General features: G+C 33.2%; 1 protein-coding gene across 1 annotated transcript in view; it reads right to left on the reverse strand.

The window, feature by feature from the left end:
- The window catches only part of LOC136042520 (uncharacterized), a gene marked incomplete at its 3' end in the record, with an annotated part of 28,352 nt that extends 15,486 nt beyond the window's left edge, over positions 1-12,866 (reverse strand). The window contains exon 1 of the mRNA XM_065727483.1: positions 12,783-12,866. Within this exon, the coding sequence (XP_065583555.1) occupies positions 12,783-12,785 (3 nt within the window). The remainder of the gene's footprint in view (positions 1-12,782) is intronic.
- Between the last annotated feature and the right edge of the window lie 2,128 nt (positions 12,867-14,994).

Consider the following 14,994-nt stretch of genomic DNA (forward strand, 5'->3'; position numbering starts at 1 on the left):
ATCCAGTCGGGATTTAAAATAAAAGCTCTGAGAGACGATATCCTTCCAAACTTCAAATTTCATTAAGATCCGATCACTCCTTCGTAAGTTAAAAATACCTCATTTTCTCCATTTTTTTCCAAATTATCCGCTCCCCCACTCACCCCCCCCCCCCGTATGGTCAAATCGGCAAAAAGACTATTTCTACTTTAATCTGCTCCGATCCCTGGAAATCAAACAGTTCGTGGTAACGAACTGTGAGAAAGGAGCGACCTGGCTCAATAGTGACCGAAACTCTAAAAAGCAGAATTTTGATACCAATAGATATATCAAAAGAATTGGACTTTTATGCTGCTTTTAACTATACAAGTTTCATCAAGTTTAGTACTAACCAAAAAAGTTACGATTCTGAGAAAATTTGCCTCACTACTTTCTAGCTACAGTACTTACTACTGTAGAGGTTTCAAACTCCTAGCTGCAAAAATGTGGAATTTTGAATTTTTGCCAGAAGAAATATCATGGATGCGTGTTTATTTGTTTTTCGTTTTTTCACGGATAATTGTATCAATTCAGTGGTCCGAAAATATTGCGAGAGGGCTCATTATAACAGAAATTACAAGTTCCAGTACTATTTTTAAGTGACCAAAAAAATTGGAGGGCGACTAGGCCTCCTACAAAGCTCATTTTTACCCAAAGTATTTCAAATTTTGAGATAGCCATTTTGTTCGGCATAGCCAAAAAAATCTAATAGCTATGTTTTGAGGACGCCTTAATCCCACACAGTCCCAGGGGGAAGCAATGCAAGATATGAACTTTGCCCATTGTTTACATATAGTATTGGTTATTGGGAAACATACAGAGGTTTTCAAGGGTTATTCTTTTGTATGTCAAGAAGGTCGGGAGGGGAGAGGGTTACGCGGTAAGGTCTCTAAATTGAGGAACTTTTCAAGGGGGGAGAGAATTTTCTATGAAGGGGGCTCTGGATTTCCCAAAACTATTTGAAAAATGATCAGAAATTAAATAATAAAAAAACAAGTTTGTTTCAACTGAAAGTAAGAAGCAACATTAAAAGTTAAAACGAACAAAAATTGTTACGTATATAAGGGGGTGCACCTTTTTTTAGTACTTTCAAAGAGCTATTATTCTAATTAAACAGCATTTGTGATTCAGGGATCATTGTTAATAAATTGGAACAAATTCAAACTTTAGTGTAAAAAGCGAGATATTGACGAAGGGGTGAACCCCCTCGTATACGTAATAAAAATACACGAATATATAAGTTGATTGCGTAAGTTAATTTTTAAGCTATGTATATTTATTACTAACAAAAAGTTCGTAGATGAAAATAAAAATTCTAGTGGTCTTTTTAAATTACCAAAAGAAGAGCCTTTCTCATTGTGTAGATTAAAAATCTTTATAATTTCTGGTTTATTATAGAACTGAAGCCATTCTGACCCCTATCATGAGAAGTCCTGATGCCCATTCAACGACACGGGCAAAAGGATCACAGTAGAAGATACTTTTCACATTGCATTAAGAAGATCCAATTGTGTATGTCTTTGTTAAACAAGGAAAAAGAATAACTGAATTACATGTTTACAAGAGTTATGGTTACAAATTTATAATTATAAATTTTATAATTATAATTAATATTTGTAAATTTATCTAATTGATATTAATTTATAAATTCTATGATTAATAATTATATAATTACAAAGTAAAATAAAAATAAATAAAATAATAGTTACCGAAATTATAATTATCCATTTATTGGATTTGTTGCACCCATAAAAGCTGCTAGTAGTTTACTCTGATGATTTATTGGGATTTTGCAAGGAGTTGAGAAGGGACAGTCCCAATCGTACACATAATATTTTCAAGTTATTTGTTAGGTATAATATGGATATTTTAGTCTATTAAAAAAACTTTGTTTATTTGTTGTCAAAATATAAAAACTTTAGCAACAATTTCTGATGCGACGAAAGATCAATATAAATTCTATATAAGAGTTCTATAATAAGATATATATATATATATATATATATATATATATATATATATATATATATATATATATATATATATATATATATGTATATATATATATATATATATATATATATATATATATATATATATATATATATATATATATATATATATATATATATATATATATATATATATATATATATATATAATATATAATATATATATATATATATATATATATATATATATATATATATATATATATATATATATATATATGTATATATATATATATATATATATATATATATATATATATATATATATATATATATATATATATATATATATATATATATATATATATATATATATAAAATACATAAGTTTATACTATATTTTCTATAAAGTTCTATATATTGGAAAGGTCTATATAAGTTTTATATAAGTTTTATATTAAGCTAAATATATAATTGTCAATCCCTTACAGATATATCTTATAATAAAAAAGAGGAGAAGGTTTGACCGTGTGAGCCCAGTGGTGTGACACTATGGTTTCTCGTCGGATTACATTTAATCAGATATATATTAAATCATATATTAAATCAGATTAGATATATATTAAATAATATTAAATATACATATTAAATCAGTCTCACATTTTACTATCAAAACAACAGCTAGGAGCTCATATGGCGCTTGTGACGAGGTCGGAAGAGCCAAGAGCCAAGAACTCATATGGTATGAGCTATAGCGAAATTCCAAGAATCAATAGATTGCTTTATAAGGAAAATCAGAGGCTTGATGCCGGTCGGGATTTAAAATAAGAGCTCTGAGTCACGAGGTCCTTCTAAATATCAAAATTCATTAAGATCCGATCATCCACTCGCAAGTTAAAAATACCTCATTTTTTCTAATTTTTCCTCACACTTGAGCCTCCCACATGTTCGAATCGGGGAAAACGACTTTATCAAGTCAATTTGTACAGCTCCCTGACACGCCTACCAATTTTCATCATCCTAGCACGTCCAGAAGCACCAAACTCGCCAAAGCACTGAACCCCACCATCTAACTCCCCAAAACAGAGCGGATCCAGTCCGGTTACGTCAGTCAAGTAACTACGACATTTACAAGAATTTTCCAAGATTTCTGGTTTTCCCCTCCAGCTACCCCTCCCAATGTCAACAGATCTGGTTGGGATTTGAAGTAAGAGCTCTGAAACATGAGTTCCTTCTAAATATCAAATTTCATTAAGATCCGGTCACCCGTTCTTAAGTTACAAATACATCAATTTTTCTAACTTTTCCAAATTAACAACCCTCAGCTCCCCCAAATGGAACAGATCCGTACCAGTTATGTCAATCTCGTATCTATGACTTATGCTTATTCTTCCCATCAAGTTTCATCCCGATATCTCCACTCTAAGTGTTTTCTAAGATTTTTGGTTTCCAAGATTTCTGTTTCCCCCTTCCAGCCCTCTATGTCCCCGAATCCGATTCGAATTAAAATGGAGCATTTGAGACATTAGATTCTTCTATATATTAAATTTCATTGCAATCCGATCACCCATTCGTAAGATACCTCGGTTTCACGTTTTCCGAAGAATTCCGAACGTAGAATTGAAACGTTTTCAAGAATTCCGGTTTCCCCTTCCAACTCCCTTTAATGTCACCAGATCTGGTTGGTATTTAAAATGAGAGTTTTGAAGCACAAGATCCTTCTAGATATCAAATTTCATTAAGATCTGATCACCCGTTCGTAAGTTACATATACCTCATTTTTTCTAATTTTTCCGAATTACTCCCCCCCCAAACCCCACCAGAGAGAGTGGATCTGGTCCGGTCATGTCAGTCACCTATCTTGGACTGGTGCTTATTGTTTCCAACAAGTTTCATTCTGGTCTCTCCGCTTTAAGAGTTTTCCAAGGTGTTCGCCCCCCCCCCCAATGATGCTGGGCCCAGTCGGGATAAAAATAAGATATCCAAGTTTTGAGATCCTTCTAAATACGAAATTTCATTAAGATACGATCACTCTTTCGCATGTTAAAAATACCTCATTTTTTCTATTTTTTTTAGAATTAAACCCCCCCCCCCAACTCCCCTAAAGAGAGCAGATCCGTTCCGGTTATGTCAATCCCATATCTAGGACTTGTGCTTATTTTTCCCACCAGGTTTCATCCCGATCCCTCGGCTCTAAGCATTTTCCGAGGGATTAGGTTCCACCCACGCCCAACATCCCTTTCACCGGATAAGGTTGAAATTTAATATAAGAGCTCTGATACATGATATCTTTCAAAACATCAAATTTCATTAAGATCGGATCAATCCTTCGTAAGTTAAAAAACCTCATTTTTCTAATTTTTCAGAATTAACCCCCCCCCCCACCCCAAAGAGAGCAGATCCGTCCCAGTTATGTCAATCACGTATCTAAGGCTTGTGATTATAATTCCCATCAACCCGATCCCTCCACTCTAAGCATTTTCCAAGATTTTAGATTCCCCCCTCAATTACCCCTAATGTCACGGGATCCAGTCGAAATTTAAAATAAGAGCTCTGAGACACGATATGTCCCTCACACGATCAATCCTTCATAAGTTGAAAATACCTCTTTTTTCTAATTTGTTCAAAATTAACCCCCCCCCCCCAACTCCCCCAAAGAGAGGAGATCCGTCCCTCTTATGTCAATCATGTGTCTAGGACTTGTACTTATTTTTCCTACCATGTTTCATCCCGATCCCTCCACTCTAAGCGTTTTCCACGATTGTAGGTTCCCTCCAACTCCCCTCAATGCCACCGGATCCAGTCGGGATTTAAAATAAAAGCTCTGAGAGACGATATCCTTCCAAACTTCAAATTTCATTAAGATCCGATCACTCCTTCGTAAGTTAAAAATACCTCATTTTCTCCATTTTTTTCCAAATTATCCGCTCCCCCACTCACCCCCCCCCCATATGGTCAAATCGGCAAAAAGACTATTTCTACTTTAATCTGCTCCGATCCCTGATATGCCTGCCAAGTTACATCTCACGGGAACTGCGGAGGAGCAAGTTGTCCTGGAAGACATAGTTATAAGGTTTTTCGACTACGCTGAATAAAATGGCTATCTCAGAATTTTGATCCGTTGACTTTGGGAAAGTAATTGGCGTGGAAGGGGGCCTAGGTACCCTACAATTTTTTTGGTCACTTAAAAAGTCCACTAGAACTTTTCATTTCCGTTGGAATGAGCCCTCTCGTAACATTTTAGGACCACTGGGTCCATACGATCACCCCCGAAAAAAAAAAACAAGCATCCGCGATTTTCTCTGGCTTGTTACTTTTGATGGGTATAACTATACTTGATGAAACTTGTATAATTAAAATCAACATCAAAATGTGATTCTTTTGATGTAGCTATTGGTATCAAAATTTGATTTTTTAGAATTTTGGTTACTATTGAGCCGGGTCGCTGCTTACTACAGTTCGTTACCACGAACTGTTTGATTGATATAATTCGTAATATCCCATTTGAGACAATTTATTCAATTGATGCATGTCCTAAATATTAACTTTACAGCTTATTCGTAGTGTTAGTACACCAAGCTTTATTAACAAGTGATGATAGAAACAAATTTAAAAAAAAAGTTTTTCTTTCTTCTATTTTCTTATTTTGTTTCGTTTTCTATATTCTTCCCCCCTCTAAATTTTGGGAATTGGCACTATTGTCAGCAGTGATTGGTCTCTACAGATGGCAGTAATTTCCAGATGTCGCACCTGTCAGAAAGCAAAACAACGACAACCATTATTGTATTTAAAAACCTGCAAAGGCGTGTAAGGCTGCATAAGTATAACCTGACAAGGATGTGACGACGTTGGCCTGGTCGAAGAAGAATTCAGATTTTTTATTATTTATTTATTTATTATTCTTTTCTTTTTGCTATTCGGTACCAATTTCAGCTCATGATTGTTAATTAAACTACTAGCCATGTAATTGAGTCAATAATATTTAAGAATTAAATTTTTTTATAAATGTATACCATTTCATAGAAATGATAAACTGACAAATAAATTGAAAAACTGAATCACAGACAAATTATTGAAATTTTATCGGCAAACTATTGACATTTTATCTGCCTGTGAAATAAATGTGGTTTGAAATCTCTGCCTGACAAATGAATGTTGTTTATGTTGGAAGAAAATTTATATTCCTGATGAAAAATGCAGTTGAAAAATCCACTAAGCATAGTTTTGTTACTTTTGTAAAAAAAAAAAGGAAATGAAACTCAAAAAATGATTTCTATAGTGCATATAGTACCATATTTTCTATTAACTGAAGATTGTTAAGATGTCAGCGTTTCATTCTGCCTCGAACGACACTATGAGTTTGCATCCCCCAAGTCATTCCGAGCAGCCAACTGCCTCAACAAAGAATGAGGAACAGAGAATTTGGGGTTTCAAAAATAAATCATATTTACCAGAAAGAAGGGGGCAGGGTCAAATAATACCTTTCCGTGTCAAATAGAAACAAAAACGTCTGCTGTAATTTGCTCTAAGTCAGCCTGATTTCTGCTCATTTTTAAGCCATTCAAAAATGCGTGTAATTAAGTGCAAAAAAAGAGTAAGCGTAAGCTGCCACAAGCTGCCTCTACCTTCATACTTCTTAAAATAAGGATATTTATATGTTTCAAGAGAATTCCTGTGAAATTTCTATTTTTTTACAGCTTGCTGTTTTAGTTTTAGCTTTGTTTTACATTCTTTTTGTTTTATGTATTGCTCAATATTTTCACTTATATGATAATTATCACATTTTCGACTGCTCCCTCATTAAAATATACATTTTTATGACAGAAAAGGAAAATAGTATACTAGAAATGGAAGAAAAAGTAAAAAAATAGTATTGTTTGACTTGAGTAGCTGTTGCTTCAGTCTTTAGAAATGATAATTAAAATAATCTGTCAACGAAATTTTATCAAATATAGAGCATGGGAGGAGGCTTAGCTTTTTACCTGAGTACTTTATCAAAATCAGTAAAATCCAACAAAACTCTTGTTCACGACATTCGGTGTAACTGAACTAGCTGAACCAGAGATCTTCATAATGGCAGCTGTAAGCTTTCAGACTTACCAGCATCAAATCGGGCAAGGATGGCTGACCCTAGCAATACCAATTCATTTTCTTCAGGCAATAGAACAGAAACCGAAAAACGGAAAGGAAGTCACACTAAAAGTGCCAAGGACATAAAATAAAAAATAATCTCCCCCCTTGATTCATTTAAGTGAGGATCAATTGCCGGGGTCGTTTTTTGTTTGAGAAAACCTTTAAAAAACACATCAAAATTTTTTAAAAATACACTTTTGTCACTTTAAGACAGGGTGGAAAAATCGGTTCAAACCCAGTAAACCCCCCCACCCTCCCCTACGGATACAGCTTTGAGATACAAGAATTAATTCTGGCTAAATATGACGTTGATAAAGCTGATGTTGAGCAGAAAAGTATTTCCAGGAAAATTCTTTATCTAAGTGAAAGAAAAAAAAAAGTTTATTCAACATAAAGTTCATTTTCTCATATAACTTTTGAGACAGAAACGGTAGATACTCACGTCCTTGTTACTTTTAAAACTTATTGAAAACCCAAATACTTTTTTTTTAACTGTATAAAGAAATATCCGAAAGTTTTTTTCTTGACCTAAATTTTGGATTCCAAGCTGTTTGTTTTATGCTTCTTCATAATTGTAAACTTTAATCCAGAACTAAAACTAAACAAAACAGCAGTCACTAAAATATTAAAATTCAAAAATATAACCAGCAAATGATATGTATATTCAAAAATTAAATGATTTAATGATAACATCACTCGTGAAACTATAGAGGGAGATGGTGACCATTGAAAAAGAAAACTCTAGTTACCTAATGACCGATATTCTTAGCCTGTATGTAAAGTGTTGAGTAGCAATGGAATGGAATATCTTGAAATCTGTTCATTAGCAACCTTTTATTTTATTCACTTTCAATATTTCATTTACAAATTATTTTTAAGCAGTTAACGTTAACTTTATTCAAAATAACGTTAAGTACTTTTGAACGCAAGATTTCATCTGTATTTAACTGGCATAGACGGAGAAATTGCTATATTAGATGAAAAAAAGATAGACACAGACACAAACCCCAAGTAGAATCACCCAGTTCGGTTAAACGAGTTTATGCGAGAATTTACTTCAGCTAGTTCAAACCGAAACCCAAGAAAGAAAAAACTTTACACAAACAAGGGAAACTGATCCCTATTGATCTCTTTTCATCTAACTAAGCAATTTTTGAAAAGCTGACGTACCTTGAAAGATGATAAATCTGATTCCAGGTGCCAATTAGCATTAATTTATCCAAATCATGGGATACAATGATGATTTGGCTATTCAATTATTCGGCCTAATAATTCCATGTTCTACGATGCCCTTGAAACTTATTTTTTCTATTTCGATGTGAAATAAATTTGTTTCTTTTTCTCTTACACTCTGGTGTTGTTCTTTACTTTTCCTTGAAATACTTCTCTGGGAACGTTCTTTTAAGGCTAAATTCTGTTCGTATATAACTATAATAAGTAGTATAATGCTTTAATTATAATTATATAAGTGATTCATTGTAAACTCTGTTCGTTCTAATAGTTTGTGGCTTTATTTATTTTGTTTTAGGTTGTTGATAATTTTAGGTTGTTCTACTGTTTTATTTAAATAAATTCTTTGTCGATATTTTTCTTTAAGTAATTGAGAACATTTTTAAAAACTAAAAATATTTTCATTTTTCAATAAAAATAAATTTATAATGTCTTAATTGCAGGAAAGAAAGGAAATCACCACTAAAAATGTGATTCAGAAAGAGAGGAGGGGCTTTCTCATTATTTAGGTTACAAGTCTTTGCAATTTCTGGTTTATTATAGAGCTGAAGCCATTCTGACCCCTATCATGAGAAGTCCTGATGCCCAATCACATACAAGGGCAATAAGACCAGAGTAAAAAATACTTTTCAGTTTGCCTTAAGAAGATCTAATCATGTATTTCTTTGTCAACCAAGAAAACAGAAAAAGTTATTTACCCTAATGATTTATTGGGATTTGCAAGGAGATGAAGAGTGGCAATACCCGTCATATAAGAAATATGTTATAACTTACTTTTAGGTTTAATATGAATATTTTGGTTTATTAAAAAAAAACTCAGTTTATTTGATGTCAAAAGTTCCAAATTTTAGCAATAAATCCTGTTGCACCGAAAGAACAATATAAGTTTTATATTAGCTTAAAGTGATTAGAGGGAAACCAGCCACTTTCTTAGAACATATTTTGAAATCTAGTTTTTGTATATATTTTGCCCCTGTCTATATTTTAGATCTAGCCCCTGATTATATCTAGCTCTGATTATATCTCTTTAATCTAGTCCCTGTGTATATTTTATCTAGCTTTTGATGTGTTTCTTTTGTTCACTATAGTTTAAAGTATCAATAAATTTTTATCCAATGATAGTGTAGCCATAAGAACCCTTGGGGTAGGGGAACAAATTGTAAAAGTGAACAATAAAATATTGTAAACCACATCTTCTGCATGTTTTTTTTCTTTTTAACATTGGGAGAAAGTTCCTAAATTTTTTTTTAAAATCATTTTTATTTGTCTTATATTCTCTGTTGCTTTTTAATATTGCACTCGGACAAAGTCTCCAAGCGATAGGGGAGGGGGGAAAATACGCCTATCACTACAAATTTAGAATTGTCAAACCTAAAGGTATTAATAAAGTGATAAGACGATTACCGCAAGAGTGGTTTTCAATCTGCACTGGTGCATTGAAGGAATCGATAGAAGAGGCTTGGCTCAACTATATAGTCTTTGAAACCACAATATATTGAAGACTAACTTCACTTTATGTTCGTTCAATATTAACGGTACTAAGGATAAAGACGTTTCTTTGGATCAGAAATTAGAAAGTTTTGATGTTTTATTCCTCCAGGAACATCTCCTACCTTTAGTGAGCTTAAACTCCCTACGGAGAAGTAATGACCACTTAGTTTTTTCTAAAACTGCACGCAAAACCTCTGGCAGACCATCAGGTAACCTAGCATGTTTAATAAAAAAGACGATGTTTTTAACACCCCCTTTATGTTATCAGGAGAGTGATTGTTATATAGCTATTCGTCTTGCCAACCTTGTCCTCATTAATGTTTATCTCCCCTGCGACCAGAAATCCCTCAGAAGTCTAACTAAATTTACAAAATCTTGCGCATTAATGAAAAGTCTTCTGAATGGCATTGAGAGTAATGGACTGGACTGGTTATTAATCGGTGATATGAACTGTAATATTAACTCTTCATCAGTGCAGGACTGAGCTTCTTTTCGATTCCCTACTGAATAGTTACAAAATTTCGAAAAAAGATGCCTCCCATTCCTATATCCATAATAGTGGCTCACTTTCGGACATTGACCATTGTATCGTTTCTTCTCGTCTCATCTGTGGCAAAGTCCATGTTGATAAGGATGAGCCTGATTATGACCATCTACCCCCATCCCTCCCTGTTACCCTTAATGCTACTACTGAAAAGAACCTTCGTTCTAATTCTAGAAAATGGATTTCTAAAAGAGAATGGAACAAAGCTGACTGGCCTCTTTATTTTTCTACGCTCGTTAGACTTCTATCAACGTTTAAAGTCCCTTTTAATCTGTTGTATACAGGTGTTGGATCCCCACAAGCCAGAATTCAGCTTAATATTTAAAATAGCCACATTGTATCGTGCTTAAAGAGGTCTGAAGAGGTAGCTGTTCCCCTATATCGCTTTCGAGCCCAAACAAGAAGTTGAATTTGGAAGAATAACCCAGAGCTCAAAACTATACAAAATCGGGCTAAATTGTGGCTAAAAATGTGGATAGCTTGCAGCCGCTCTTTAAGGGGTAATTTTTCAAAATTAAAGAAAGAACAAAGGTTGATTTTAAGCGCTATTTTTGAAGAATCAGGTATAATGGTGCCGAATTTCCTCAGATTCTTAGCCAGTGGAAAAAAGTGATTAATGTCGCGAAGTTCGATAGATCGCCTGCGGTCGACCGAATCCCTAATGTATCATTGATCAATCATTATAGTAAGATTTTCGATACAGTGATATATGCGGTTCATTTTCGTTTTGCCAAGATCTGTTCTAATCTGTTGCCTTAAAAGTCATGGAAAATCATTCAAGGTCATGTACTTCCCATTTGTGTTGACTGTGTCAAAAGAAGTGTAGAGAGACTTAAAACGAAATCTTATAATATAGACGGCATCAGTGCTCTTCATCTCAATACCGATTCGGAAGAATTAGCTTATCATTTGCAGTTACTTTTTCAGATGTGTTTATGCTCTTCTTTAGTCCCTGAGTCTTTTTTAGTTGGTAACATTACGTCAATTTTGAAACGTGGTAAGGATGCAACTAGTTGTGCTTCTTATAGGCCTATTACGGTTGCTTCTACTTTAAGTAAAGTATTTGAATATTTTTTGCTCCCTGATCTCCTGTCTAAAGTGATTATATTTCTAATCAGTTTGGCTTCAAGCCTTATATAGGACGACAACATGCTCATCGTGCTATAGTTTCGCTATTACTTGAAGCGCATAAAAATGATTTTGAGGTTCTTTTTTGTGCACTCGATGTTTCAAAAGCATTTGATTCAATATGCCATAGCCAACTTTGGTATTCTTTAATCCAACTTGGTGCTAATGTGTTTATTATATCAAATCTTCGTTTTTGGTATGCTAATTCATATGTTCAACTCAAATCAGGTGACACCTACGTTGATAATATCCCCATCCGTTCTGGTCTTAGACAAGGAGGAGTCTTATCCCCTTATCTTTTTAATGCTTGTCTTTATTTTGTTTTGCCACGTATTAATCCATCATACTTCTTAGGCCTAACTAATCTTTCGAATATTGCATATGCAGATGATTTAATTTTGATCAGCCGTACTAAATCTAGCCTAATTAAGTCGACCCAGCTTGTTTCTAAGTCTTTTGAGGAAATTGGCCTCAAACTTAATACTGAAAAATGTGAATATTTAGTTTTTAATTCTAAGCATCAAAGTAGTGATCTTGCTTGTGGTTATTGTTCAGTTAAGCTTGTTTCTTCGATTCGGTGGCTTGGTATTAGTATTTGCTCATCTTTATCGGCTTTTTGATCTTGTGGGCTTAATGATATTAAAAGTAAACTTAAAATTGGTACGCAAAAATTGTCCCGAACCGAGGCAGATTTTCACGAAAGGCTTTATCCAGGCTTTATTCTACATATTGCAATCATTCTATATTGTTTCTTTCCGGTTTGTGCCTGTTTTTTAATAATCAAGATTTGCAAGGTATAAGAGTTCTGTATTTTCGTTATTGCAAATATTTATTGTATCTGCCGCGTTCTTATAGAAATCAGAAGATTATTAGAAGGTTTTGTGCCACTGATATTATTTTTGTTTATAAAAAACCCATGCTAGATTAGGTGCTGAGGCCTGTCAACGCTTGGGTCCTTACCACCCTTTTATTTAGACTGTATTGATTGTATTGTTTGTGTTATTTTGTTTTTCTTTCCTTAACGTTTTTACTCCGCTTAAATTGTCAAAACAAGCGGGTAACAAATAAATTATTAATTTTTATTAATATCAAGGACTAAAACAAGACTAAACGTAATGAAACTTGTATATTTGAAATCATCATAAAAATGTCATTCTTTTTATCAAGTTTCATTACGTTTAGTCTTGCCCATCAAAAGTTATGAACCTGAGAAAATTTGCCTTTTTTTCGAAAATAGGGGAAAACAGAAGCCTCTAGAAGCCATAAAATCTTAATGAAAATCACACCATCAGATTAACCGCATCAGAGAACCCTACTTTACAGGTTTCAAGCTTCTATATGCAAAAAGTTGGTTTCAAATTCAACACTCTAAAAACAAGGCTCATTTACTTCCGTCTTTAAGGTAAGCCTGTTGAAGTATACTTAAGATTTCATACATTGGTAAAGTACTTAAATAGGTAGTGGTATAATCAGCTAGCTATTTTGTTGCTTTAGATCAGGTTTAATTTGAAAAGTAAACTAGAGGGCATGGATTTTCCTGTGTTCTTTGAACTATTTTAAACTGTATTGGTATCTCACAACTGCGAAGAGATACGTTTGAGGAAAAGAAAGCTTTGGGAGGAGGGCTAGTTCCCCTCCTATTATTTTGATTCTTAAAACAAAACTAAAACTTTAATTTTTAAACGTTTTAGTTTAAAAATGTGTAGGTACCTGATTAAGAAACATTTCAAGAGTAAATCAAACAGAAATCAGCAAAATGGATTTTTTACCTACAGTCATGTGGACTCCAACTAATAGAGAGCCAAGCAACGATTTCCTTTCGAAACGCAAAAAATCATCTATGAAAACACCAAAAGTATAGCAAGTTCTACCAAAGATGAAATTACAAACGAACGAACTAAACATAATAATCCAGGCTTAACGTGTTTTTGTAATTAACAAAAAAATCTTAAAATAAATTTTTATTTTAACAAAGAACTTTTTCCATTATAAGAAACATGTAGACATAGCTACGTAAACTGCAGTAGTTTTTAGGAAAGTCTTATCAAAAACTTGATTTGTCAACTGAAACTATAATAATACCTGAAAATTTTAAATAAAATAATTTTATTTTACTCCAAACTACAAAAATATTTATGATGTCCTACCAATAATTTAAATTTTTGATTCAAACCAGAAAAATACCTGGAAATTTTAAAATTAGTTTGGTTTTTGTTTCGCTTGTTATAATTTAGGACAAACGCTAGTTCATAATAATTGAAATCTTAATTGATAGTTTATAACAAAGAACGAACTATAAAAATAATTGCAAAATATGTAAACTATAAGATATTTAGTTATTTTATAAACTGCATAAATATTTGTGTCTTCTAAGTAGAAGTTTTGGGTTGGTCTTTCAAACTACAAAATTTTCTACAAATTTGAACTAAGTTTTAATTTATTCCAGCTCATAAGTTACTCACTACACTAAAATCTATCCCTTAAAAAGTTTAATAACAGAAATCATGGTAAAAGAAGTTGAATATCAAGCATTAAAATCATTAAAAAATGATGCTGTTAGAGGAAGAGGAGGATGTGAAAGTACTTGCAAGGCTGGTGGGTGCTTTGGGAAAAATAATAAAAATTATGATTCATTTCAAAACTATGTTGAAAAGCTCAAATCATATCACAGAAATAAGAAAGAATACATCCATTTTGTGTGGTGATATAATGTCGTTCCCAAAAGTCAGGGTGATTGGCTCCTGTGCGTCTCTCATACGGTAAGGGGTCCTGAAGTTGACAATGGCACTCTTTCGGCTGTTAAAAGCCATACCATTTGACCAGCACCAATCCTTTACTTTATCAAGAAGACCTTGAGCTATAGAAGTGGCAGATGGCAGGTCCACTGCAGCAATGAAAAAGCACCAAAGTTTTATTTAAAAAAAAAACAAACAAGAAATCAGCAGTTGTTACAGCACACTTGTTCAATTGCTTCAAAACGGATTTGAAATTCAGATAGTATAGACATCAGCACAGTACCTGCATTGTGCAGAGGGAGATGATTATAAGAGAGCTATCAGAAGAGGATTGAGTCAAAGGAGATTTTGATGGATTTAATCCATAATCAGCTTGTAGCCCAGATAAAACGTAACCACTTTGATAATAAAATTTATAGTAAGTTGGATAAAAATAATTGTAAATTGTTATTCTTTTTTTTATCAGATCCTGTAAGTACTAATATAAGACTATTTAGGATTGGGAAAATTTATAGCCCAATTTGTAAAGCTTGTAATTTGTAGAGTGAGACTCTACATCACTTTCTAATTGAGTGTCTCTTTTTGCGAGAGACTTAGAAGGAATATGAGAAATTTATGTCCAAGAGAAAAGCTTGGCAGTCTCAATGTTAGTCTTGTTAAGCTCAAACTCAATGTCAAACTTGTCAAACTCAATGTTAAGCTTGGGATAGTGATAAATGATGATGTTATAAGACTGGAAATGATCATGCTGTTCTTGAATTCT

Source organism: Artemia franciscana, unplaced genomic scaffold (genome assembly GCF_032884065.1).
Source record: "Artemia franciscana unplaced genomic scaffold, ASM3288406v1 Scaffold_1408, whole genome shotgun sequence".
Lineage (NCBI taxonomy): Eukaryota > Metazoa > Arthropoda > Branchiopoda > Anostraca > Artemiidae > Artemia > Artemia franciscana.